The following is a 25761-nucleotide window of genomic DNA, read 5'->3' as shown; positions in this document are numbered from 1 at the left end:
TCACTGTTTTGTCAGTTGTGGCCCGAACCGTGACAAACGTTCCCTCAGTGTGCAATCCCGTACACAAGTGAATGCATCCACTCACATCTGTTAGTGATCTATTTTGAGAATTTTCCGATGCACCACCACAGTAGATTGGAAACAAAGCATGTGATTGTGATTGAAGGGAAGACTTTACCTTTTTTTCCCCCCTCATTATGTATTAAGATTTAAAGGCCATGTTTCATTTTGGTATTCATACACAGATGAATTTTACGGACGTCACCAACTGCTGCGTGGCCTCCCTTTGGTTGCTGCACCAGGCCTTGACTGCAATTTTGTGGGACTCATTTGGGTTGAGGTCAGGTGACTTGCTTGGCCAAGAATATTCCATTTGTTTGCCTTGAAAAGCCCTCGGTTTGCTTTGGCTGTACGTTTTGGGTCATCAGACTTCCTGCTCTAGGAAACACCGTTTTATCCCACTGCATATTTTGCTGCAATTGGCTTCAATCTGAGTAGAATGTAAAGCGTTAAAGTTGATCCATGACCTTGTAACAACAGACACCTCATCAGAATGCACCAGCAATGCTCTTCGTTGGGATGTGCTGATTTTCCTCGTCAATTGCTTTAGCGTCATAAATGTGCAGATACTTGGATTAGATTAGAAGATGGCTGCAATCCTTGAAAGTGTCAATTTGGATTTACTGTTATGACATTTTGAATTGAGAGTGATAATGCTGCGTTCATTGTGGGGGAGCACAAAAGGGCCAGCGAGACTACTGAAAAGATGTTTTATTAATCCTCAGGGAAATTCCAGGATTAAGCAGGTGGCCTTACAGAAACAATAAAAAGATAAAAATTCAGCATTTAATGCAGTTAAAAACAATACCAAATAAACAGCTCCAATGAAACCTTGACACTAAGAATAGAGAAATGATAATATAACACTCAGATATATTCTTTATCCTCTGTGAAGAATTACATTGCCGCTTACGAAGAAGCTGAGAAGGGCTCTGCATGTGTATGTATGTGTTATATTACCCCGTGGTGGCCAAGGTGCACCCACCAGCTGAAGGAACAAAATGTCCTTTGAATGGAAGCAAAAACGGCGGCTGGAACTGTTTACTCTTTTTCCACATTAAATTATGTCATAAGGTCGGGCATCTAGCGTAAAATCTGCACCAAAAATATGTGTGTGACTCACTGTGTGACCTTGACCAGGGAAATTAGCCACTTCTTGTTTGGAAATGTTGCCAATTAGTTATTAGTGTTATTGTTCACCACAGCTATACAAATAATTAGCCAATTTCTTTGTAATTTTAACTCGAAAATAATGGTAGTTTTTACTTTTACCCCTTGTTGGACTGAAATGAACGCATCACTCAGCAGCAGGGTTGAGCGTTGTGATGAATAATGACACCGTTCACTTAGCACAGCATTTGGCCACGACTTCCAAGAAAACCACTTGAATTTCTTTCAGTTCCGTGGCCACATGTGCATATATTGACTTATGCATATGCGCCAAAATATAATCTGAATGTCGTCTAGTTAGTTAAAGTTTTACAGTTAAGTCAACAATGCAGAAACCATAGAGCCGCGCGATGTTTGCTGAACTCGCGCGACACGCTTCATCATCACGCTGCATGTTAAACTGATGAGAGGAAGAAAAAGAAGAAAAAAAAGTCAGCTATTAGAAAAAGCTCACAACCTAAACTCAAAAGCTCGTTTCACCCCGCTGGACCCGAGCGGCACATCTAATTAGCGGATCCTTGAGCAAATATGTAATCACCATTCGCATCTTTTCATCCAGAGAAGTGATCCACACAAGTTGCGTCACCGTTTCCTGTCCATTTCACTTTTTTTTTCTCTCGCGTCTTCTTTGCAGTTCCACGGAGGAGACGATTTTTTTTTCCCCCACAGAAGGAAAAAAAAAAGTGTAGGGACTGCACACGCAAAGAAGAGCGACTGTGTGCAGGAGAATGGCTCACTGAGTAAACACGTCAACCGCCTAAACAAGCAGGTAGGGCTTGATCATTTCTTCGCTTGATGCTGTAAATGTCAACATCAACTGGAAAAGTTGACACTTTTCCCCAACTTTGTTAGCCAACCGTGACTGCGTGTTCGACAAAAAAAAAAAAAAAACAGTTCGGATGTCTTCATTTGTTTCATAATGTTCATGATTGAAACGACTTAAGTTTCAGCTTATAATACCGTCCACGCCTACACGCTATTTGTCTTCCCATCACGAAATGACACATTTAACGCATAGGAAAAATCTTCCAGTCGAAGGCTGCATTTGCAGTTATTTGCCTACAGGTGGCGCTTCAGTCTATGAAATGGCTCAATCCTAAACAGCAGATGCATACTTGTTTCCTCCCCCTTCTTTTTTTTTTCTTCTAAATGTTACACTCCCTGTTGTCTGTCTGTCTCAACAAGTTGCATTGCAAAACTTGGTGGACGCAATTGTCAGTGAATGGAAACATTATCACACTAATGACGTGCCCTTTTAGATTTTTTTATTTTTTTTTAAAGGCGTTTATTCCAAATCCTTGATATTCATCTTAAGTTCACTGTACTGTTTAGGCTCTTTGTATTAATTACTAGTAAGACAATTTGACAGTATCGTGACACCTATATGTTACTAGTGGAGCAAAACATTAGCTGATATCGGCACACTACTACCAGTGAAGAGCTAAATGTTAACTACTGTAGTAGGTTTAGAATTTTATGTCACCATGCCACCTCACTAGTATCATGTAGTTGTCCTATAGTATGCCAAATATGTCCTACTAGTTGGCCTACGAATAAAGCACAAGGTCAATGTACTAGTGCACTCTTGTCATCACTAGTAAGACTATTTTGGTTCCTTCATTTGGCTAGACGGGCCTTAAATCTTCAAAACATCTCTCACTTTAGAGCAAGTAGAGCTTAATGTTGACTGTCTAAGTGATTTTGATAGAAATTAATAATTTGATTATGCTAATTTTAATGATGAAGGGATACATTTGAGGCCAAACATGATTATAAATCTAATTTTGCATTGTCATTGTGGTTTCTGATCAGTGGTCCAACCATGAATATGCACTTTTCTTTGGAAATAAAGATGCACATGCTGCATTTATGACGTCTAAAAATCATCGTCAAAAGCTTTCAGTGTTGTACCTTTTCGATAGAATCCGAGATGACTTTTCAAAAGTAGGTGGCAAAAGCCCCGGAGCTGTGCAATAATCCCCCTTCGATGTTTGAGGATTTTGGCTTGCTGCTGAATCCTAAACAAACATATGTAGAGCTCAGCGGTTTTATTTGACCTAATAAATGTGATGGCGGCTTGAGCAGGTGTGCAAGCAATGCCTGTTAACGTGACTCACTTTGGAAATCAAGTAGGCTATGTTAAGTCTTTAAATCTGCGTGTTGGCGTGAATAGTTTTTCTTGGATTTGATTGGGGGATGCTGCTGTATTATGCTCACCAGAGACGTAGTGTGGCGACGGCGGAATCCAGACATGATTCATGGAATAGCGTTTAAGTTCAAATGAGGCCTGCATACTGAAGTATGAACATGTGACTAACAGCAGCTGGCATTTATTTGATATAATTGATAGCATGTACTAGAACACTTTTTGTCTTAAGTAATTCACACTAGAAGAATGTCTGTTTTATTAATAGATTTTTTTTTGCCTCCAATATATGATATTTCTGCACAACAGTAAAAAAAAAAAAAAAAACAAGCATACTATGACCAGTGTTGCCACAGTTACCTTGAAAAAGTAACTTAGTTACTTTACTGATTACTTGGTTTTAAAAGTAACAAAATTGCGTTACTGATTACTTGATTTTAAAAGTAACTAAGTTAGATTAAAAGTTACTTTTTTAGTTACTTTCAGCAGCTACCGATAACACCATCTCAACATAAAAATAATGCAGTAGAAACGGAGTTCCAAATACTTTATTGAAAGTGCATTTTTAACATGAAAATAAAGTTGTTGTTTTTTAATGAAAAACAAAATAGGCAGTCTCTCTTGACTTCTTGTAACGTAAATACTTTTTATAAAACAAAAAATAAAAATCTATCCAGGTTGAAAATGAAAATCCCCTTAATTCCTCTATTGTTTGTTTGTTCCGCTATTCCAGTGTGTACACATTAAATATTTATTAGTAGTTATTGACAGTTATAATTGTTTTTTTTTGTTTTGTTTGTTTTTTCTCTTCAAAATAAGGATCAGGAAAACAAAAGGTTGATACTTTAATGTTAAATATAAATATTTAACCTTTAGACAGACACCAACACAATTAAACAGAATATGTGCACATTGTGAAGTATTTCAGAAACATAAATTTAAGACATGAAATAAACCTACCGTCCAGCCAAAAGAAATATGAAGCCACCTTATGGAACAATAAATCTATCAAACACATTTTAACCACTTAATATATGCAAAAATATTTCCAAAAGTTCATTTCCCTTTTTAATCAACAATTTTTGTTTTTAACAATTTTTGTTTTTCTTTTGCCATCACATTCATTTTTGGTTAATGTATGACATCTTTTTTGTTTTTTTAATCTGAGACACGATGATGACCACAGAATCACTACTGTTTATATTTTGTTTTTTGGGCTGTCGTTCATTTTGAGTTTGATGACGTAATCGCGGGCACGTCTCAGTTCTCCTATCTGCTGCTCATGCTAGTTGTAGACATTGACAGGGAGCCACAAACTGAGAAATTAGATACTTGCAGTGTGCTTTTAGCATAGCTGGTGTGTTGGCTGTGTGTCGTTTGAATCCATGCATTGGATCGTCACGGGAGTTATTCTTTTTGGCTCGCGCGCAGTAACAACGCCGGCCCGGGACATACAAGTGCACCGAGAGGACTCGATAGCCATGGGAAATATCGAGATGTACGGCACCGGCTTCTGCGAACTGTCTCCATTTGCATGTTGTCACTCGTTGTGCGCGTGCGCGCCGTGTCGCGAGCACGGCGTTGACGGTAGGCCCCCCCCCAAAAAAGGTGCGTAACGTCTTTGCATTATGTTTACAACATCCGGGGAATGAAGCGTCTCTGAGCGCTACTTTGCTAGCTCTCTGTAAAAACGGAAGTAGCTTGAATGGTGATGCTACTGAAATGTAAACAAAACAAGTAGAGCACGGCGCAGAACTCTTGCTATTGTTATGAAAACCATAAAGCCTCACTCGCCTACTGAAAACGTGACTTGTCTGACGTCACTCCCCCTGGCAGAGGGCGGAGACGACCTCATCCCATAATGCTTCACGGACCAGTTGAGGATGGAAATAAATTATTATTATTTTTTTACCACTTTTATGGTCCATAATGTACACTTTTTTGTTGCGTTGTGTGCCTGTTGGTTAATAAAACTAGTAGTAAAAGTATCATCACTTTTGTTTTGAATGTGCAAACCATTCATGACCAGACCATGGCTGAATTCAGTGTGGTGATCAATGACTTCCGCCTCATCTTAGTAGTTAGCGGCAGTTGTTTGTGACGGTTACAACAGTGAGATATTGTGCCTTCTTCATGAAAATGTGGAGTACTGCATTGAATCTCTGGACAGTAGCTTTAATCAGACTGCTTTGTAGAATAAAGTAACGTGTTAGACTACTAGTTACTTTGGAAAGCAATTTTTTTTTTTTTTTTTTTTGCGTTACTTTGGAAAGTACTTTTTTTTTGCATAATGCGTTAAGTTGCCGGCAACACTGACTATGATGTTACTAGTGAGGCAAAATTGTGCACTAGTTGACATCTGCACAATACTAGTACAACTCATGAAGTTCTAGATACAAGATAGCTCTTGGTCCTCACTAGTAAGACAATTAATAGTGCGCTAGTGGGACTCATACTAGTCCCATTTTTGACTGTTCTACTGAATGGCATTTTTGCACAGTAGTAGAACAACTCTGGCATACTAACTGTCTTACTTACTACTAGTAATACATTTTCCATCACTACCTTCCACTACTGTGTGACATTTCAGCACCCTACTAGTAGAACAACTTTGACATACAAGTGGCACACCTCCGAGTTAGTAGTGAGGCAAAACTCTGTGCTAGTTGACATCTGCACAATTTTTGTACTACAAATGTAGCACAGAATGTTAACTAGTAGAATTTTATGACAGTAGAAGTACAGGGTTCGCTAGTAATCTTACTTGTTAGACAGTTGTACTAGTGTGCTGAGTTGTCTTACTAGTGAGGACACAGAGCATACTAGCAGATGAACCTTAGGCTGCATGGAAACCAAGGATATGGAATAGATGCTCAAACTGCTTCCCACAGCGGTGTCACAGTCTTTTGTGTGCGGACATTCCAAGAGTTCAGGAAGGACAATCGCTGCAAAGCGAAGTTGCGAGGCTTCCTGCTGACTTGATGTTACACACTGCCATGACGGATGTCTGCATTTTGTCACTTCCTCTCTTCCCAACTATGTCAGGTGATAAAACCTCCCCGAGAGGCTGAGGGGACTATAAGACAATCTGATGGATTGTCAACAGGAACTCTTCGTATTGTGTAGTAAACATTGTGTGTGTGTGTGTGTGTGTGTGTGTGTGTGTGTGTGTGTGTGTGTGTGTGTGTGTGTGTTCTTGTACATAATACATAGTGAGGACCAAAATACGTCTTTATCCAACAGAATGAGGACATTTTTGTGAAGTGAGGACATTTTGGCCGGTCCTCACTTTGCAAGACCTCTTTTTGAAGGTCAAGACTTGGTTTTAGAGTTTAGGTTTGAATTGGGTTATGGTTGGGGTTAGGGTAAGGGTTAGGTTTAGGCAATAATTTTTGATGGTTGCGGTTAGGGTAAGGCTCTAGGAAATGCATCATGTCTATGGATGTCCTCACAAAGATATATGTACAAGGATGTGTGTGTGTGTGTGTGTGGGGGGGGGGGGGGGGGTGCGGACCTATACTTCTTAGCCATACTTGAGCTTTACAAAACAATTTCAGTCCCATTGCCGACAAATAAAATGCAACTCGTTGTTGGAGAGATAATCTGCATCCTCTTGAGAAAGGCACCGAAACTGCATTAGCATGCTCTTTGTACTCAGCAGTAACACAATTCAACTAGTGTGACGCCGGTGCACTAGTAGAGAGACTGTGTGACTACTGACTACTAATAATGTTTTGTACCGGTAGCACAGCCGGTAGGTCAATTTTGGCATAGCCTACTACTACTACTAGTAGGGATGTCACGATAAGGGCAATATCATGATATCGTGATATTAAAACTGCCACAATATCGTCGTTGTCATGTTCACAATATTTAAAAGGAACGCATTTGTTAAAAAGTCATGTTGATTTCCATTTGTGCAGTTCTAGTACCCTCTAGTGGCTAATTTATTAGTGCAATTTAATTTTCATTAGGGATGTTTTGGCCTTCTATGTTTAAAATCTATGCTAATTGTCAGATGAAGGGGAACCTAATTTGCTTGTAAGCGATCAATGTGTGCTTGCATTACCAGGTAAGTGCCTCAATATTGTTATTAGAGATTGTAGGTGGTTTATATGCATTGCTGCTATGTACAATATTGTGCTTTTTTTTTTAGTATGAGCTTTTTTGTTTTGTTTTGTTTTTTTTGTTTACAATATAGTCATCTTTTTTAAATATCTCCAACTCCCCCCACAATATCGTGATAATTATCGTATCGTGACCTTCATATCGTGATAATATCGTATCGTGATGTTTGGATATCGTTACATCCCTAATTACTAGTAGGATACTAGGATGACTATATGTTACTACTGGAAATTTTGATGCTAGTGTGTGACACATGACTAGTACAGTGCAGCAGTTTAATTGTGTACTAATAGTAGAGAAAACAGATGAGGACAAAGAACATACTAGCATGGACTTTAGTCAGATATGAAATTATATTCTTCTTCTTCTTCATATTATTATTATTATTATTATTATTATTATTATTATTATTATTATTATTATTATTATTATTATTATTATATTTTTTATTTTTATTTTTTTATAGTAAACAAATATCCCAATGACTTAAAGGCGGTGAACTTAACCGTTCACGCAAATGAATTCAAACGCCTTTAAGACTTTCTTTGTGAGTGGACGTGGGGAAGTCCACGTGACATTCTTGCTGCCGGCGTATTTTCGTGCGAGCCGTCCACTCGTGAATATTCATCCTAAATCTGCCATTCATCCACCGTGACAATAAACAAGGCGAGAGAAAGAGAGAGCGAGAGCGAGAACGCCTGCAGGAGGAAGAGGAGGAGGAAGACGCTGGGACCAAATCACGACAAAAGTGGGGGCAAACAACCCGTTTCCATGGCAACAAGTCCAGCCTTCCAAAAGAGGAGGCTGGAGAGCTTCATTCCTCTCCTCTTTTTTTTTTTTTTTTTTTTGCGTGTGTCAGTTTTCCTCGCAAAGACATGAGTGGGACATTATTGGGAAGGACAGGTATCCGACGAACTTGAATGGACTAACATCTCAAAATGTCAGCCGCCATGCGCTCGAGGAACCACTCGGAGGTAACAACAAAACAAAACAAAAACAAAACACAACATACACTCTCAAGCTGAAGTTCAAAACGACTGGCGAGGCTGCACGTTAGCTAAAAACACGTTTTAGCTGCAACAAAATGTGGCAGCATTTAGTGGCGGTGTTGTGAAAAGTTTCATGGTGGTTTTTAAAAAGTGGTCTGCACGTGACCATATTTGGTCATCATGTTTAACGATGAATGGAGAGCTAAATGGCTAAACATTGCATCTCTCTGCTCTGTTGTATACATTGTGGGTAGAATGACTTATCATTAAAGTAAAATGCCAAGGCAGTAGTACAGTACCGTATATGTAAAAAAATAAAAATAAACAAGTCCCCAGTAAAGGTCAATCCTAAAGAAAAAAAAAAATCACTTTTAAAAAAGTTCTTTGTGACTGAAGGAGACAGTGTGTCACTATTTGGGGAATTTGGATCATGGGAAATGGGAATGTTTGTTTTTCCTTAAACCTTCATGCAAGATAAAGTGGAGTGAAGCACACTGTTTTGTCTCCAGTGATCACAGATATTTGCGATAGTAGAAACTGCTTATTTTCTTTTACATGCCAGTGATGATTTTCTTAGTTAATATTAAGTGTGTTTTATATCTTAATGTGTTCTGGTATTTCATAGGATTTCTGTGTTCGTTACACTTTACAGCACAGTCAGTGATTCTCAAGTGGAGTACGAGTACTATTAGTGTTTCACAGGCTCCCTCTGGTGGTGCAAGAAAGAGTCACTGAATTAGAAATACAAATATCAATTTACATTTAAAATATGTTACCCATAATAAAATAAAGCATGACATCTGTCTGTTTAAACTTGAAAGTACACTTAAGTTGGATTTAACTTTGAAGTACAATGCAATACATTTTCTTTAAAAACATCAGTACATTTGAATATAATAATTATGTAAGTACGGTCAGTATATCAATAACTGACCAAGAAAATCTCAGATAAATGAATTTTGGACTAATCTTTATCACCTTTCACTAGGTTTCAGAAATGTTTTGTTTAAATTAAACCATATGGCTGTGGCAAAAAATGAACCATTTCTTCCTTTTGGGATTATTGGTCTTTTCTTTTCACTTGCATTATTCTATTGAGGAAATTCCCTGTGTGTATAGTAACTATACAGGACTAACAGCAAAATCTATTGAGGAGATTCTGGTTGGTGGTTCCTTTTCAGTAATTCAAGAAATAATTCGGCCTTTCACCATTTTCCTTGAAACGGACTCTTGTTCATTCCAAATCACAATAAAAGCTCTCTTTCTAAGGCTGAGGCTTGTGTGTCCAGTTAAGCACACCTGTAAATCATGTAGTAGCCTACATCTTTTTAACCCATAATACTACCATGTATGGATTTTTGAAGATATTGATGTGGAAATGGAAGTACTTTTTTTGTGTTGTGCTACAGTTCCACTTTAGAGATTAGACTCAATAATGTTTGTTTGAAATAGTTGCTGATCAATAGAAGCTTAGCTGTTATTTTATTGATTGAAGAACTACAGACTACAGTAGAACCCCTGACGCTTGTCGACATAAATCTGATTTGTTGTGGTTTAGGAACAATTGAAATTGAAATAATATGTTCCAATGTTAAGATGCTACTGTTCTAAAAAACCTTTATTAACTGTGTGGACATTTGAAAGGTACATTTGAACATTGTTAACTGCCATATAGATGAATAGAGAACCATTGGATCAGAAGTTGTTTAAAGTGTACCTCCGGTGGCCCATTCCAAGGTATTGATGGTGATAACAGAGCAATATTGTGTAGTGTGATAAATATCTGGTGTTTTCATCTTTGTGTTTAGTCTCGTATTTGTCAAAACAGCACACCTTAGGATGGATGCGAGATCAATATCATTGATTGGGCTTTCGCCTTTACGCACCAGTTGTTATTGTGTAATACACCAGATTTTTGTTGTTGTAATATAAATTGTCACATGTTTTCAATAGGGGCTGGAATCATACCTCAAATCCACAATCGCTGTTTTTCATCATTTTTAATTCAGTGTTCGTTTTACTGCTTATCTTTGTAATTATGTCATCCATACACTTGTCATCCTGCCATGATAGTTTTTTCATATGCCAGAATCCTCTGTGAGCAGGTACTGCCAGCGGCAGCCAATAGCATCCAGATTCGCTTTCAATGACACTATGTCACAGTTCTGCCTCCGACAGGTCAAGAAGTAGCAAATATGTCTGCGTGTGTCGACCACCATGGCGTCTCTGACTGAAAGGTCACGTCAGCTATTATAAGCTTGCAACAAACAAAATGCGTATGAAAGTAATTTTTCTTGATAAATGATGTATATTTTCCCTTTTGACCACCACAGGTACAAGTAACTTGACTATATAAGTAACTTGACTCAGTACTTACCGTACTTACATATTACATACAGTGTAAGTAATACTAAATCTAGTGAATTACCAATAGAATGCAGTGTCCCACAAGTGTCTGTATTGGACCCAAACCCATTTATTATCCAAATTACATATATCACAAAAATGTAAAGGTTAAAATACATTTTTTTTTTTTATTATTTTTTTTTAGGATAACACAGCTATTCTTTGCTCTAATCTGGATTCTGATAAATTTATTACAATTGTATATGCAGAACTTGGGAAAACTTTGTGATTGATTAGTCGCAAATAATCATTTTCTTAATATCAGAACTAATATATTTTAAAAAATAAGCAAACACATGTTAATCAGTCTGCAGTGTAAACATGTCTAATTATGTGACAGAAAAGGTAGGCATGAGTGAGTACATTTTTAGGAATACTTATTATTAATAAGTATTCCTAAAAATTTACTCACTCATGCCTAATCATGCCTAAACCTAATCGGAAACAATACATTCCAGTTTTCAATTCCAAAATTTCAGAAACTGTTGGAGTTATGTATTGCACAAGAAATTGTCTTAAAGCAATACTGAAATCACAAGCATTCGGCCTTGGAGTTTCAGAAACAATTTGTGAGAATATAACGAAAGTTTTTGGTAGTACTAATAATGTACATGTTTGAAATAGTTGCTGATCGGGTGCTGCTGCTTGTTGATGACATTTTTAAATGGAAGGTCAGACTTTATTGTTGAGTCTTTGAGTAAGTGTATTTGTCAAATTAAAATCTGGCTGTGACTTGCATGAACAATACAGTCTTCAGAAGGAATGTATTGTTTTGTTTTGGGTGTCAATTTCAAATAATTCCCTGGAAAGGAGCCTTTTAACACTAACACTAAGAATCCTAGTTTTTTTTGTTGGTTGATGTCAAAAACGAGGAGCAGCTAAATATGACATTTATGTATTGAAAATGATTGTCTCAAGAGGAGGAATCTCGTGGATTTTTCACATGCACTGGTTGACGTTAGTGGCTTTGGAGTGAAATATTTGGAAGGATGGCTTCAGCTTTTGGCACTTGCCTACTGTGTGCATCATGTTCACAGAGATGGCAAATGATCTCCAGTTCCACATTCCTTGTACAGTTTCTGCAATTCAGCAAGTTCGGAACATGGGTATAATGTCATTAAAGCCTAAAAGTAAATACAAGAGTGTTGTGCATGTCAAGGAAGAAAGTAGTGAAAAGTGTGATACCGGTTTCAATTCCTGGAATGCAACCCTTTGCCCATCTAACCGAGCAGGAACTTTGTTAATGTTATAGCATTAGCACCGTGTAAGAATGCATCCCAATCAGGTGCCCAAACCACCTCGGTCATCCTGTGGATGGAAACTCAAGTAGCTCGACTCCAAGCCTCCATCCAGATGTCTAAATGCAATCCCACCCACCTCACAGAGGAAACTCTCCTGTCAGCTGCTGGATCCACAATCTCATTCTTTCGGTCACTTCTCAAAGGTCTTGACCACAGGTGAGGTTAGAAGCCATAATGGCTGGTGAAATGTGAGCTTAGTTTGCAGTACAGCTCTGCTTCGTGTGCAATGCCCGCTTTAATGCAGAAGAAACAGTTTTACATTAGCATCCTGGACACAAAATATGTCCCATGTGTCTAGGGCTGTGCAATTAATCGAAATTCAATTACAATTTCAATTATTACACTCGACAATTACAAAATCAGCATAATTGTAAAAAAAAAAAAAAAAGATTAATACTCTTTTTTGGCCATTTCTATAAGGTCAAAAAGGATTATGTAGAAATGTCAGCCACAAAATTTCTGTCATTCTTGTCAGCAGACCAGATGAACTCAGACTTCCAGACAGCAACAAAAATTCATCTTATCCACTTAATGTCCTTGGAAAAGTCAAAGACTGTGTTTCCCAGGTCAGATGACACACAGTCTTTGACCCCCCCTCCCCCTGCAGCACAGATGGATAAAAGCCTGTTTTCCACATGCCTGCCTCTGCAGCTGTGCTTGCTAATATCTAGGTTACTCGGAGGGTTTTTCCCCTCTGCAGCCATGACCAAAATACAGCATGACTACTCTGTAAAAGCTAAAATGGAGATAAAAAGCAAAAGCATATGTTTGACGCGGGTAATTATATAGGTATGATTATATGCAACAGTCAGTAACGTCAGCCGTGGTTGTTTTCTCTTTGACATGTAGACATTATAGAAGCTGTCAGAGCTTTAAACCGACCTCTAGAGACAGAGGCTATGAACGGAATAACCCTTCTGTCATACAAAGTTGATGTGTACTGTAAATGCTTTAACATGGGTGTAATACACTAATGCCCCACTTCCACTGTACGGTACTAACCCAGCATTTATGGTCAAAACATTCTACTCCTGTCCCTGTCCATGTTGGACAATTCTTATCTCCAAGAAACATAAACAAAGTGTGGATCAGTTTGAGGGCTGGTGTAGTAGCTGGCTAATCCATAGATCTGGAAATAGCTGAGCATTTTAATTCTTCTTTTTCACAGTGACTCTTGAGTTCCCTCGTTTATTTTATTTTATTTTATTTTTTAAGCAGGTTGCTGATCAGCAGAAACTGAGGATCAGATTAGCCTGAATAGTTGAGTAGCTGGAGAGAAGTGAAGGGAATTTAAGATATTTTAAGCCTTTGTAGAGGCCGCTGTGTCCTTCTGTTTGTCTTTCAAGATGAAAATAAAATGACTGATTAACCAAATGTTGACATATCATGTCATCATTAAATTGTTGAAAAGTCATCGTGCCCTTTAATGGAGTTTGTTTGTGCAGTTGATGATGTGTTTTCATCCCTCTTTTGTTTTCTCCAGTCTGTGAAAACAGCCTTTGATATATTTCAGTGTAGCTGCGGCAGCCTGATGGATTGGACAAATATTAGTACATTCTTGCATGTTGGGCGGTGAACTGCATATCAGATGATCTGTCAAATGTGACAGGGTCAAGGACTTTTTTTTGAAAGACCTTCAACTTAATTAAGTCTGTGTCTTATACACACTTATATGCACGCATAAGCCAAGCTGATAAAGACATTTTTTTCCTTCCCTGCCTCCCTTTCAAAGACATACAAAGGGCCCTTCTATGCAATATCTGTTTATTTCATAAAGACATCGTTGTTCTCTTCTTTCCTGTAGAAGCTTTTTGCCGAGGGAAACTCATAAGCTTCTCCAGCACTTGTAGACATGAGCATGAGCAAGATTTGGGAAAAACCTAAAATGTTTTTTTGCTAGGTCATTGTGATGATGACTGGGGGATTTTTCCAAGTGGCCCTTTTTAAATTGGACTTTTTGTCTTTCTAAAAATTGAAATGTTTCTCTGGGCTTTTCCTAATTCATGCAACTTTGGGCGGATGATTTTGTTGTTGTTGTTGTTGATGATGGTTGGTGTGTAGTTAAGTTCATTACCAAATAACATGTTCATTCTGTATAGAAGTAGAGCAATAGTATTTCAGGGGTTTGTTGTTTACTCACTGGGATTTTGCGAGGGGAGATGCTATCAGCTCAGGAAGTCAGTTGGCTAACGCCTTGTTGTTTACACTGAAAAGTCCATCCTGGGCCCCTGTGACACACTGATTGTAGCATTTAAAAATAACTAAAAACATGAAAAAAAGTCATTCAAGCACTAGACAAGTTTTAAAAAACAAGACAGGGAGAGCAGAGCAGGCATAATCGACAACATATGTATGACAGTTCCGTTTTGTTAAAATGAAGTAGAAAATCAAACCAAGATGCATGAACAGGGGATTAGCATAGGCCACAGGCCACCTGGGCCTTGTGAGCATCACAACTCAATATTTTAATGTCACATTTTCTTAAAGCCTTTGAAGTGTCATGCATGAAATCCAGAGCATTGTCTGTCTCACGAAGCTAATCAGAATGCATGCGCCGTCTCTGCAACACGGTCCACAGTCACCGGAAATAGCTGACAGCAGGAATGCTCCCTCTCTCTTCTCATCTGTTTCTATAGGACTCAGCCGCACTTCTGGTTGGCTGGCTTCTTCATACAACAACTTCCTGTAAACATGACAAGCTACTCAAGCGCCCTCCCATCCTCCATGTCTGATCTCTAAGGATCTCCATTTGACCTCATTGTTCTGAAGAGCAAGCTATGAGCGTGGTTCTGCATAGGGTCACTTGTACTTTGGGAAATGTGATTTTCATGATTGATGGCCTCTTGTCTGAGGGCAAACAGGCAAGCGGAGAAACTGCTTTTTTTCTCTCGCTGTGAAGTACATGAATGCACAGCACACAACCTGTGATCTGATGGGATGTAGCCATCAAAGCTCCACTGTCGCTCAGCCTTCATCAGTGATGGCTATATATTTTTATTTATACTTTGTATAACTTAAAAAAACAAAACAAAAAAAAAAACAAAAAAAAACAAAAAAACGGAAATTTAGATTGTCATTTAAATTTTTTTAAATATTTTTTTGGTATAATTGATGAAAATGCTGAACATGCTTGTGTTTGTCCACTAGGTGAGTGGGCGGTTTGCCAGCAAGCATGACTGCCAACAAGAGTCCAAAGGCTGTGCCTCATGCTGGAGGGGGTAAAGCTCCACAGGACCCCCCTGACAGGTTAGTCGCCCTACTTACAGTCATGTCTCCTGATTTCTAAACTTTGTCACTGATCTTGGGATGTAATGAATATTTGTTATTACTCCTGGGAAACAAGGGGCAACAAATGTCGATCATGTTTAAAAAAACAAAAACAAAAACAAAAAAAAACTTCCAAAGCTTTTGCAAGTACTGTATGTCCCTGGATCCTGGACAAGGGCCCCATATCTAACTATTAACAGTAGCGAGCTGCAGCATGTTGTGAGCTGATGAGAGAAACAAGCTTCAGGAATGATATGGGATATCTTGCCTAGCTTGTCCATCATCCTGTCATGTGTTTTCTCTACACTCTTAAACTCATTCAAACAGAAAGATAAAGTTACAGTGGTGGCTACAGCTGTGAAATGTAATCCATCAGCAATCATACCAGCTTAAGTACTGGCTGATTTTTGGTAAAAAAAAAAAAAAAAAAAATGGTGGTTCTGACCTTACAGTGAAAGCAGTGTTCTTAAGTATGTTGTGGCTATTAAAGCCTGTAGTTTATGCTCATGCTTGAGGGTTTAACTTTCTTGGTGGCCCATTTGTATATTGTGCTGGAGCTGTGGGTTTGAGTCTGGGCCTGATGCGCAAGACAATATTTTCATGAACTTTTTAACCAGTTATATTCTGTCTAAATGAGCAACGACTCTTTAAGGCTGAACAAAAATACGATGGGACTTGGGATGACATCCAATTCAATTATAATGTGAGTCCACCTAGGGCTGCTGCACAGTGAATGACTGAACTGGACAGTTTTGTAAAAGAAATGCAGTTGTTGGCTCTTAATTGATGCCAGGCTTGAAGGTGGAACAAAGTTTTATGCAACTTCAAAGTCATATGTTTCCTGAAAATCATGGTTTGGCTGGGCGTGACCTCAATTGACCTGAGCGTTTCCACTGTACTTGCATGATCAGATTGGCCCACTTGAGGTAGCAAGGGTCCGTATACCTTTCGGCCATTCGTTTTTCCTTCTGAAGCAAGGACACGGAAAACGGGAAACAAACCGATTTCCGTTTTTTGTTTTGATGTATATGAACAAATAACGGGAAACGAGTTGTCTCATGTTTTGTTGAAATAAAAATGAAAATGAAAAACGGGAAACGAGCCGTTATCCGATGTTCTATTATGTTTATTTAGCACAAATCGGGAATTGAAATGTGGCCGTCAACCGTTTTTTCGCAAGCTGGTTTCTCCTTGACCCGGAAGCCGTTCATCTTTTGCGGCGCGTCCCTGCTGCTGCTTCAGTGGAAGCTTGCTGCCCCCTAGTGTCTATTTTGAGGCCTCTGACAGACAATGATCTAAGAGCTGTGACATATTGCAATGTTGTTGTGCATGTGTCATGTGACTTCTGTATGGTGTTGAGAGCGCACACCCAGCGAGACCCTGCAGTTCCGGGAGTGGCTCGTGGCATTGATTCCGTAAGCGGCTAAAATAAAAAGCAGATTGTTGAACGCAGTGCAGCACGACCTGTCGTTATTCCATGAGAAACAACACGAGCCACCTTCGGACATTTCTCTCCGAAAGTCCTCTTATAGTGCCGAATTGGCTACACAAATATGCAGCGATTTCAGTAGACGTCAGCGGGGCAGCAAGGTGCCACTGCAGCAGAGGCAGTGACGCGCCGCAAAAGATGAACGGCTTCCGGGTAAAGGAGAAACCTGCTTGCGAAAAAAACGGTTGACGGCCACATTTCAATTCCCGATTTGTGCTAAATAAACACATAATAGAACATCGGATAACTGCTCGTTACCTGTTTTTCATTTTCATTTTTATTTCAACAAAACAGGAGACGACTCGTTTCCCGTTATTTGTTCACATACATCAAAACAAAAAACGGACGGTTTGTTTCCCGTTTTCCGTGTCCTTGCTTCATAAGGAAAAACGAATGGCCGAAAGGTACACGGACCTAGCAAGCCACACTCATTATATTATATGGGACCGTATTGGATGTGGTTGCTAAATGTCTATGCACTCATAGCGTGCTGAGTCATGTTATATTTTAGGTTGGCTTCACATTTGAGCACTGTGATTTTCAAGTGCATGTCGCCAGGCTATACTGCATATCCCATGAAAGCACATTGGCCACACATTTCTTGATTAAAATCTTAAATAGGTAGATGTACTCAGCAGTCACAGTGCCTTAATTCAATTATTCAGTTCAGTTATATGCTTAAAGTGAAACATTCCTTTCATATGTACTTGAACTGGGACATTGTGAATTTTATACAGCAAATACAGCATGTTGTTACAGCTCAGCCATTTTAAGGCATGCTATGTACATAGAAAAATAATTTATGTTCATATATTTGGATTTTTGTTTTAAATTTAATACTGTAGTCATGCCAACTCATTGATATGAATTGATTGTTTATGTTTATGGTATAAATTGAGCTTTTGAGAACATTCTGCTCCACACTGAGGATGTTATTAGTGCAGCCTTATAGCCTAATGTAAACTTATTACAGAAGTGAATACGATATGAAGCCAGTGAATAAAGTGGACTTATTTTCAGTATTCTGTTTGTGACCCTAGTAAAGATAAACAGTTTAGAAAATGGATGAATTGATACCACATGGACAATTTTTCTGCTCATATTTTCTGTAACACCTGTAAGATTATGTCAGCAGACAGTCAGGCAGTCTCTTTGCAGCTGAAGCACAACTCTAAATTGTCCCCATTCTTTATTTGAAATGAGAGGAATATGTCAAGCTAAACATCCCACAAGGTAAATTTTAGTTGTGGATAAGTTAATAATCAACATACAGATGTTAGTGAGTCTTTGTGTCAGGTTACTTCTTCAAGATTCCCATTAATATTTAGCTTCTACTGTGTTGCTTCCCATGGTAGCTATGTGATTTGGTCATTTAGTTTGGAAAATTTCCAATAACCAAGTCCGACATAGTTCAGAATACATTCTTTTATCCCCCTTTGGCTCTAATGCAACATGTCTTCTGTTGGATCTGATGGTGGTCTTCATCAAATGAATTTGTTATATGTGACTTGTATTGTCCTGAGAATACATAATCAAACAAGCTATACATTTTCCATTGATTTGGTGTGACAAGGCATTTTTAGAAGGTCATTGTGTAAGAAGTCGTCATCCTAGCAGAAAGCAGGTTTCAATGTGTTCTAAAAGTCTCCCACCCTGGAGCATGAGGATCGAAACCAGGGAAGGGCAGACAGGTGTGAGGAGAGATTTGTCCCAACCTGCATTGTTGGATCGCAGTCCTGCAGCTCCCAGCTTCCTCCTCCCACGTTGCTTGTTATTCTAACCAAAGCTGTGACATCAGATCTCATAACACTGCAGTTTTGCAACACTAACCCAGCTTCCAAGTCATGGTAAGTTTACTCAACATTTATTAGTTGTACGGTATGTGAGGTAAGGCTGCTGTCTAAAGGCAAAGTTTGCCTTTCTGAAGAAACCTAGAATGACGAATTGTACGAAACGGACTGGTCCAGGCAGCCTTGGGATAAGCATCTAGTATCATTTAAAAACAAGGATCACTCAGCTTTGGACAGGAAAGGTTTGAGAAGACACTTACAGGTAAAACACACTTTTACTTGTACATGTGATTAAATCTTTACATAAATTACTGTGTGAGGTCGTCTGATATATTGTGATCTGGATAAACATATATTGGCATTGCATTGCAGAGGAGATTTATTATGGCCATAATTTCACACTCCTGATGCAAGATACTTATAGATTGCTGTGAATATTGTAGAAAGGTGGCTAACAATATTGGAAATGAATTAAAAATATCAGAATCTAATTCTGTAAATTATTTTAGACTTCTACCACATCTGTGGTTGATTAACTGCCTGTATTTTTATTAACTGTTGTTACCAGCATAAAAAAAAAATAGTGTTACCATTAGTTGGTAACAACTAATGGTAACACTATTTAAAAAAAAATAAATAAATTCTTGCATTAACCGCTTATTCCTCACAAGGGTCACGGGGGTGCTGAAGCCTATCCCAGTTGGCTTCGGGCACTAGGCGAGGTACAGCCTGAACTGTTTGCCAGCCAATCACAGGGAACAAAATATAAACATATAAAATAAAAATGGAGAAAGCTTTATTTGTGGGCTGCATTTAAGGAGTCTTTGATTTAGGACAGACATTATTGACTTAGACTTAGACTTAGACTTGACTTTATTGATCCCTTTGGGATGGCTCCCTCTGGGAAGGTACCTTCAAATGCAGCATCCCAGATATGCCGTCCCTGCGTTAGGACACAGTTTATGCAAAAATGGTAGGGAATGGCTTCTTCTCTCAGTTGTTTGGTAGCTGGCAGTTGTCCACTTTACAACAGTGTTTCAGTTGTTCCAGCTGTCGCTTAAAAGTGGTGGATCATTGTTCAGCCTAGCTGCCATGGACACATTTTTAGAAATAGACAACTCATAAAACAGATGTTTTATAATGGGACTCGAAGGCTCTTCAAAGATGACGATTTGTATACAATCAAGTAAAAAGCCAATTCTTACTAATATTAACCCTTTAAGGAAATGCAAACTCAAAAAGCTCTTGACTCTGGAAAACATTTTCTGTGTCCTTGATTGTTTCTTGAAGTGGATGGAAGGCAGACTCTACCTTGCCAATGCAAAGTGGTTGCCACTCCACTGATTGCTCTTGTGAATAAACATTGAAATACTTGAATTGCTAATTCCTTATCTCTTTTTAGGTGCCAGTCTCCATCTCCCTGCCCTGCTCTGTCTGGTGGCCAGGGTCCAAGCGAGCCACCTCTCCTTGGTGACGGAAAAAACTACCAGAAACAGAGCAAGTACCTCAGGACAGACGGGCGGTTTTTGGTACGTGCTGGCTGGAACAGCAAGACCACAAGCTTTGGTAGTGGACCGTCCCTCACAGGTGATATTGAGTCACAACATCGTCTCACAAAATCGAAGAGCATCAGCTGCCTGGACAACCGTCTCTCTATCTATAAGCCTCAAGCTAAGGAATATCGTGAAAGTCAAGACGCCCAGGAGCAAAAAGAGAACCAAGGGGGTGTCCCTCTATCGGAGGGACTTAATGGTAGGCCCCTGAGTAGGAGTACACTTTCACTTGGGTCTCTCTCTAACCAAGGTCACAAACGCACCCTTTCTATCAACCGGCCAGTAACGAGTGTCCGCAAAAAGATCTCAGAATGGGAGTGCAGGAGGGTCTCTTTGCCTAGGATGAGCTTGTGTCTGGATAAGAGGCCAGGACGAGAGCGCATCGGAGGCAGTGAGGGCTGCCCAAGTTTGCTCTCTTCTCCCTGTAGTGAGAAAACATTTGACTTTAAGGGGATTCGCAGGATGAGCACAGCTTTCTCAGAATGCTCCTACACAGAAACGGAGGAAGAGGAAGGAGCTTCCAACAAAGACGGCTTAGGTCGCTTCCAGAAACGGATAAGTAAGACTGAGTCATCTGGGGCATTTGTACGCTCCCTGTCTGTTCGTAAGGAGACCTCGGCGGTCCTCAACAGGATACAAAAGATAGAACAAGCCCTCAAGGAGAATCCTAGCCCACCTCCACCACGTTATCTGAGTAAATGCTACGCTTCAGACCACACAAGACAAAAATCTTTTGTGATTGGCGAGGACTTTGACAGCACATGCACCAGCAAGCGGAGTAGTATTTGCTCTATAGCCACGGAACCAGAATCTCTTTTGGTGCCTGATAAGTTCACAAAACACAGGCAAAGGTTCAGTGTGGCTTCAGTCAGGTCTGTGAGCCCAGAACCAGCCAGCCAACAGACATCAAGTGGACCTCCAATCAACCCCCTTCCTAAACCCAAGCGAACTTTTGAGTACGAGGCCAAACGTGAGCAGAAGGGCACATCGTCAGTCAATGGACTACATCCAGACTGTGAGTCTCCCCCACCCCTGCCTTTGACTCCTGCGCCCAGCACCACACGCACGGTGAAGTTAGTGGGCGGCACCTCCAGCACAGCACACGACAGGTGAGATGAGGATCATTTACCATTTGCTGTCCTACTCACTCATGTATGTACTCAACAACACTATAAATTAAATTCAGAGTTTCTCTAAATACGAATATGGCATTAAAGTTAGAGTATATTATTCACTATTTTGGGCGTGGCCAAAACGGTGCCGAGTGATATACCTCGGATTGGCAATGAGTCACCCCTCCCCCACTAGGGATGCGGAATCCTGGTGCAGAAGTAAAAACCCTGCTACAGATAGGCTCGAGCCACAGGTGTGTCTACTCAGCTGGCTGGTAAACGAGCTCGCTTCCACCTTTTGAATAGAAGCACTTGTAGTAAGGCCAAACTGTTTCAGGGTCTAGAACTGGATTCCTCATCTCTGCCCCCCCCCCCAATATAAGAACTTGAGCACATTTGCTCACCTCAATGGTTATCTGGCAAAATTTCGATGTTGTTAGCTAGCTAGCTAGCGATGCCTACACCCCAAAAATACGTTGCAGTGGCCATTTCAGAGCGCTTTCTTGTCGTAGTGTGGAAAAGCCCTGCTGCAAACCGGTGGGATATAAGAATGATGGTAAATGAATTAGCATCCTTTTTTTAGGTCAAAGGTAAAGGTATTTGATTGACAGTTGAGTGGGGCATAGTTTCAGTGCATTCAGTGGACAAGCCCACATCATCTGAAGGAGAGAGAAGAAAGGTGTGATTCTTCACAATTTTGGAACCTCAAAGCATTTGGCTTTTTCTTCAAATTCTTCACATTTGGCAGGAATAACATTCTCTATGATGTGTAAAATGTTGAGGACTGACTTTACAGGGACAATGCAACTAGTGGCTTCCTGCTGTTAACCATTAGCAAGACTTTTTGGCTAACCCTATTATAAATCTTACCTTTCATATTGGTGGTCTCGTCTGGAATCTGCAGACTGTTTACTTGGTTCTTTCAAATCGCAAATTGCCCTTTTGCTCACTTACTCTTCATTTGAAAGTACTGACTTTTTTCAGCTTAATTGAAACAAGCAGCACGGCTTATTCCCGAAACTACGTATGAAATTCGAGACTGGACTTTTGCAACTGTGGACTAATTTTTTTTCTTTATTTTTAACTTAAACTCTCGTGATCGGATGTCCTCTGTTGAGAAGGTGGGCTGTTCCAGATTGTCCCTATAACACGAAATAGGAATGAAAATCGTTCATCCCTTGAACTCTGTTGAACATTCCTGTGGTTTGAGCAATTTCAGACCAAGCTTAAAAGCCACGAGCTTTCAGCAGTGCCATAATGTAGATCCTATCATTAATGCACCAAAAAAACAGTAAATATCCACATGATACTAATCAGAGATTTCATCTAGCAATTTTAGAATAGAATAGAACAGAATAGAATTCAACTTTATTGTCATTGCATTGTCACAAGTTCAGAACAACGAAATGCAGTTTGCATCCATCCAGAAGTGCTTTAGCAAAAATAAATTATATATTTTAAAAATAAGATCGAAACAGTATATACACATTATTGCAGGCTATAAATATGTATGCAGTATTGTTGAACAGCTAAATAATTATAATTATACAGTATATGACTATCTCTACAACATTTACGGATATTTATTTATAGTCGTGCAATTATGATCAGGAGACAGTGTTCAGGAGTCTAACAGCAGTGGGGAAGTAGCTATTCTGATATCTAGTGGTCTTAGTCCGGAGGCTCCTGCAACGCCTTCCAGAGGGCATGAGGGTAAAGTGTCCATGTGCTGGATGACTGGAGTCATTAGTGATTTTCTTCGCCCTCTTCAGGCACCACCTCATGTAGATGTCCTCAACAGAGGTGAGTGGTGCACCGGCGATGCGCTGGGCGGCTTTCACCACCCTCTGCAAAGCCTTCCGGTCCATAGCTGAGCAGTTTCCATATCAAACTGTGATGCAATTGGTCAAAATACTCTCAATAGTGCAGCGGTAGAAGTTCACCAGAATATGTGAGGACAGATGGTTCTTTCTCAGAGCCCTGAGGAAGAAGAGCCGCTGGTGAGCCTTCTTAACCAGCTTGGAGCAGCCAGTTGTCCATGTGAGATCCTCAGAGATGTGGACTCCCAGGAACTTGTTGTTCACACGCTCCACCACCATCCCTTTAATGTGGATGGGTGTATGCGGGGCAGAATTCCTCCTGAAGTCCACAATGAGCTCCTTGGTCTTCTCATTTTTAAGCAGCAGATCGTTGGAGTCGCACCACTCAGCCAGATGATCCACCTCCTCCCTGTAGGCTGCCTCATCGTTGTCTTTGATGAGGCCAATCACTGTGGTGTCATCTGCAAACTTAATAATGGTGTTGGAACCACTGAAAGGTCTGCAGTCATGGGTGCAGAGAGAGTAAAGGAAGGAACTCAACACACAGCCTTGTGATACACCGGTATTTATAGTGATGGTAGATGAACAATAATGATCTAGCCGGACATGTTGAGGCCGGCTAGTCGGGAAGTCCAGTAACCAGTTGCACATGAGGGGACTGATGCCTAGATCTATAAGTTTTGCAATGAGTTTTGAGGGGCTGACTGTGTTGAATGTAGAACTAAAGTCTATGAGCAGCATTCTAGCGTAGGTGTTTATATTATTCAAATGTGAAAGAACAGAGTGCAGCGCTATGGAGACGGCATCCTCTGTGCTCCTGTTCTGCCAATTTTTTTTCCTATTTCTGTTAGCATATGCTGATTAAAGCTTTTTTGGGGATTTTGCTGGGATTGTCAGTACTAAACGTTGAGCCTTGTATGCCTTGTTGTGTGATTACTTCATTATAATGTTTTTTTTTTTTAAATTTTTTTATTAGGGCCCGAGCAGCGACCGCTGCGAGGTCCCTATTGTTTTTGTAAAAATTCTTCTTCTTCTTCTTCTTCTTCTTCTTCTTTATTCTCCGCAAACGATCGCGATTTTGGGTACCTAAACATTCACGAAAACTCACCGAACTTTGCACACTCCTCAGGCCCGGCGAAAAATTTGATATTATTAAGTTGTCATAACAATGCGACTCGATAGCGCCCCCTAGCGTAGAAAAATAAAAACCAAGCCCGGCACGTTTGAGCTAGAGCAACAAAAATTGGCAGGCACGTGTAGCACCCCGAGACGCACAAAAAAGTCTATTGGGACCATGTAGCTAAAATGTACAGGAAGTGAGCTATGAATTTTTTTATGTCCAATTTTGGCCTATTTTGGCACATTCACTGTGGTCATGCTTTTTCCCCCTTTGCAAACATTTTTCATCCAATTGACTTCAAACTTGGCATTTATCATCTCAAGACCTGAGAGAAAAACTGGGCAAAACATCTTGCCTTTTTGAAATACTATATGACGGGGGCGGGGCATCAAATATTGCCTTTAAAATTTCATTTGTCCAGAAAGAGCAAATGCTTAATAACTCCCATGTTCAAGCTCCAAAAAATCTCAAACTTCTCAGGCAACGTAATAGTCACGGCCTGAAAACATCTATATGATAAAATTCAGTTATACATATAGCGCCACCTAGTGGTTACAATAAATGTCATACTTTACGTTTTTAGCTACTGTGCTGAGCTTGTTGAAGGGATCCATTTGAAAATTGGTCAGAAAAGGCTTAAGATGTTGATCATGCCCCACACCGAATATTGTAACTTTTCGCCAAAGGGCGTGGCCGCTACGGTGACGCAAAGTCTGAAGATTTTTCGTGAAAATAAAAGCTGCATTAACTTGACCGAGATGATCCTATCTTCTCAAAATTTCACACATTTGATGAGAGTCCAGCCCTAAAGACATCTACTGACTTATATTTCATCTAACTGATAGCGCCACCTAGTGGCAATTTTTTTTCTTACGAATTTTCTTCTACGTTTTTCTCCAAACACGTTAACTGGACCTACCTCATATTTGCTCAGATGAGGGTTTCGGCCTTCATGATGTCACAACACGAAGTTTGTGAGTTTTCGCGAATTGCTGTGGGTGTGGCTAAGCGCTGTTCGCCAAGAAAACAACGCCAGTTTTGAGGGTCTAAACATGCACAGAAACTCATGAAACTTGGCACACACATCTGGCCTGGTAAAATGAGCAATATTTTATTGTTGATTGTGCTATTTTTACAAAAATGACTCAATAGCGCCCCCTAGAAGTTTTTAACGAAGCAGCCCCGGTTGTACGTTTAAGCAAGAACGACGAATATTTTTAGGTGTATGAGGGAGCCCAAGACCTACAAAAAAGTCTCTTGGACCCATATGCTAAAATGAACAGGAAGTTGGCTACGAATTTTTGAATGTCCCATTTTTGACAATTTTTGCACATTCACAGGGCGCAGACTTTTGCCCACTTCTCCTACACGTTTCATCTGACTGAGTTAAGACTTGACCTGGACCATGTC

The 25761-nt window shown here is 39.8% G+C and overlaps 1 protein-coding gene across 4 annotated transcripts in view; it reads left to right on the top strand.

Annotated features, from left to right (window-relative positions):
- The first annotated feature begins 1753 nt into the window (after positions 1-1753).
- Positions 1754-25761, top strand: part of dennd2b (DENN domain containing 2B) — a 72401-nt gene continuing 48393 nt past the window's right edge. Inside the window, exons 1-4 of one of the 4 annotated variants that reach the window (XM_077518387.1) lie at positions 1754-1999; positions 14837-15061; positions 15348-15446; positions 20149-21408. In XM_077518387.1, coding sequence (XP_077374513.1) covers positions 15373-15446; positions 20149-21408 — 1334 coding nt within the window. In that variant the 5' untranslated portion in view covers positions 1754-1999; positions 14837-15061; positions 15348-15372. Of the gene's footprint in view, positions 2000-8089; positions 8479-14836; positions 15062-15347; positions 15447-20148; positions 21409-25761 lie in introns of those variants that run through there. The other 3 variants (XM_077518384.1, XM_077518385.1, XM_077518383.1) reach the window with 3 other exon arrangements.

This window comes from Festucalex cinctus, chromosome 4 (assembly GCF_051991245.1).
Source record: "Festucalex cinctus isolate MCC-2025b chromosome 4, RoL_Fcin_1.0, whole genome shotgun sequence".
In the NCBI taxonomy this organism is placed as follows: Eukaryota; Metazoa; Chordata; class Actinopteri; order Syngnathiformes; family Syngnathidae; genus Festucalex; species Festucalex cinctus.
Note: the sequence above shows the minus strand (reverse complement) of the source record. Positions and strands in the feature narration are given on the sequence as shown.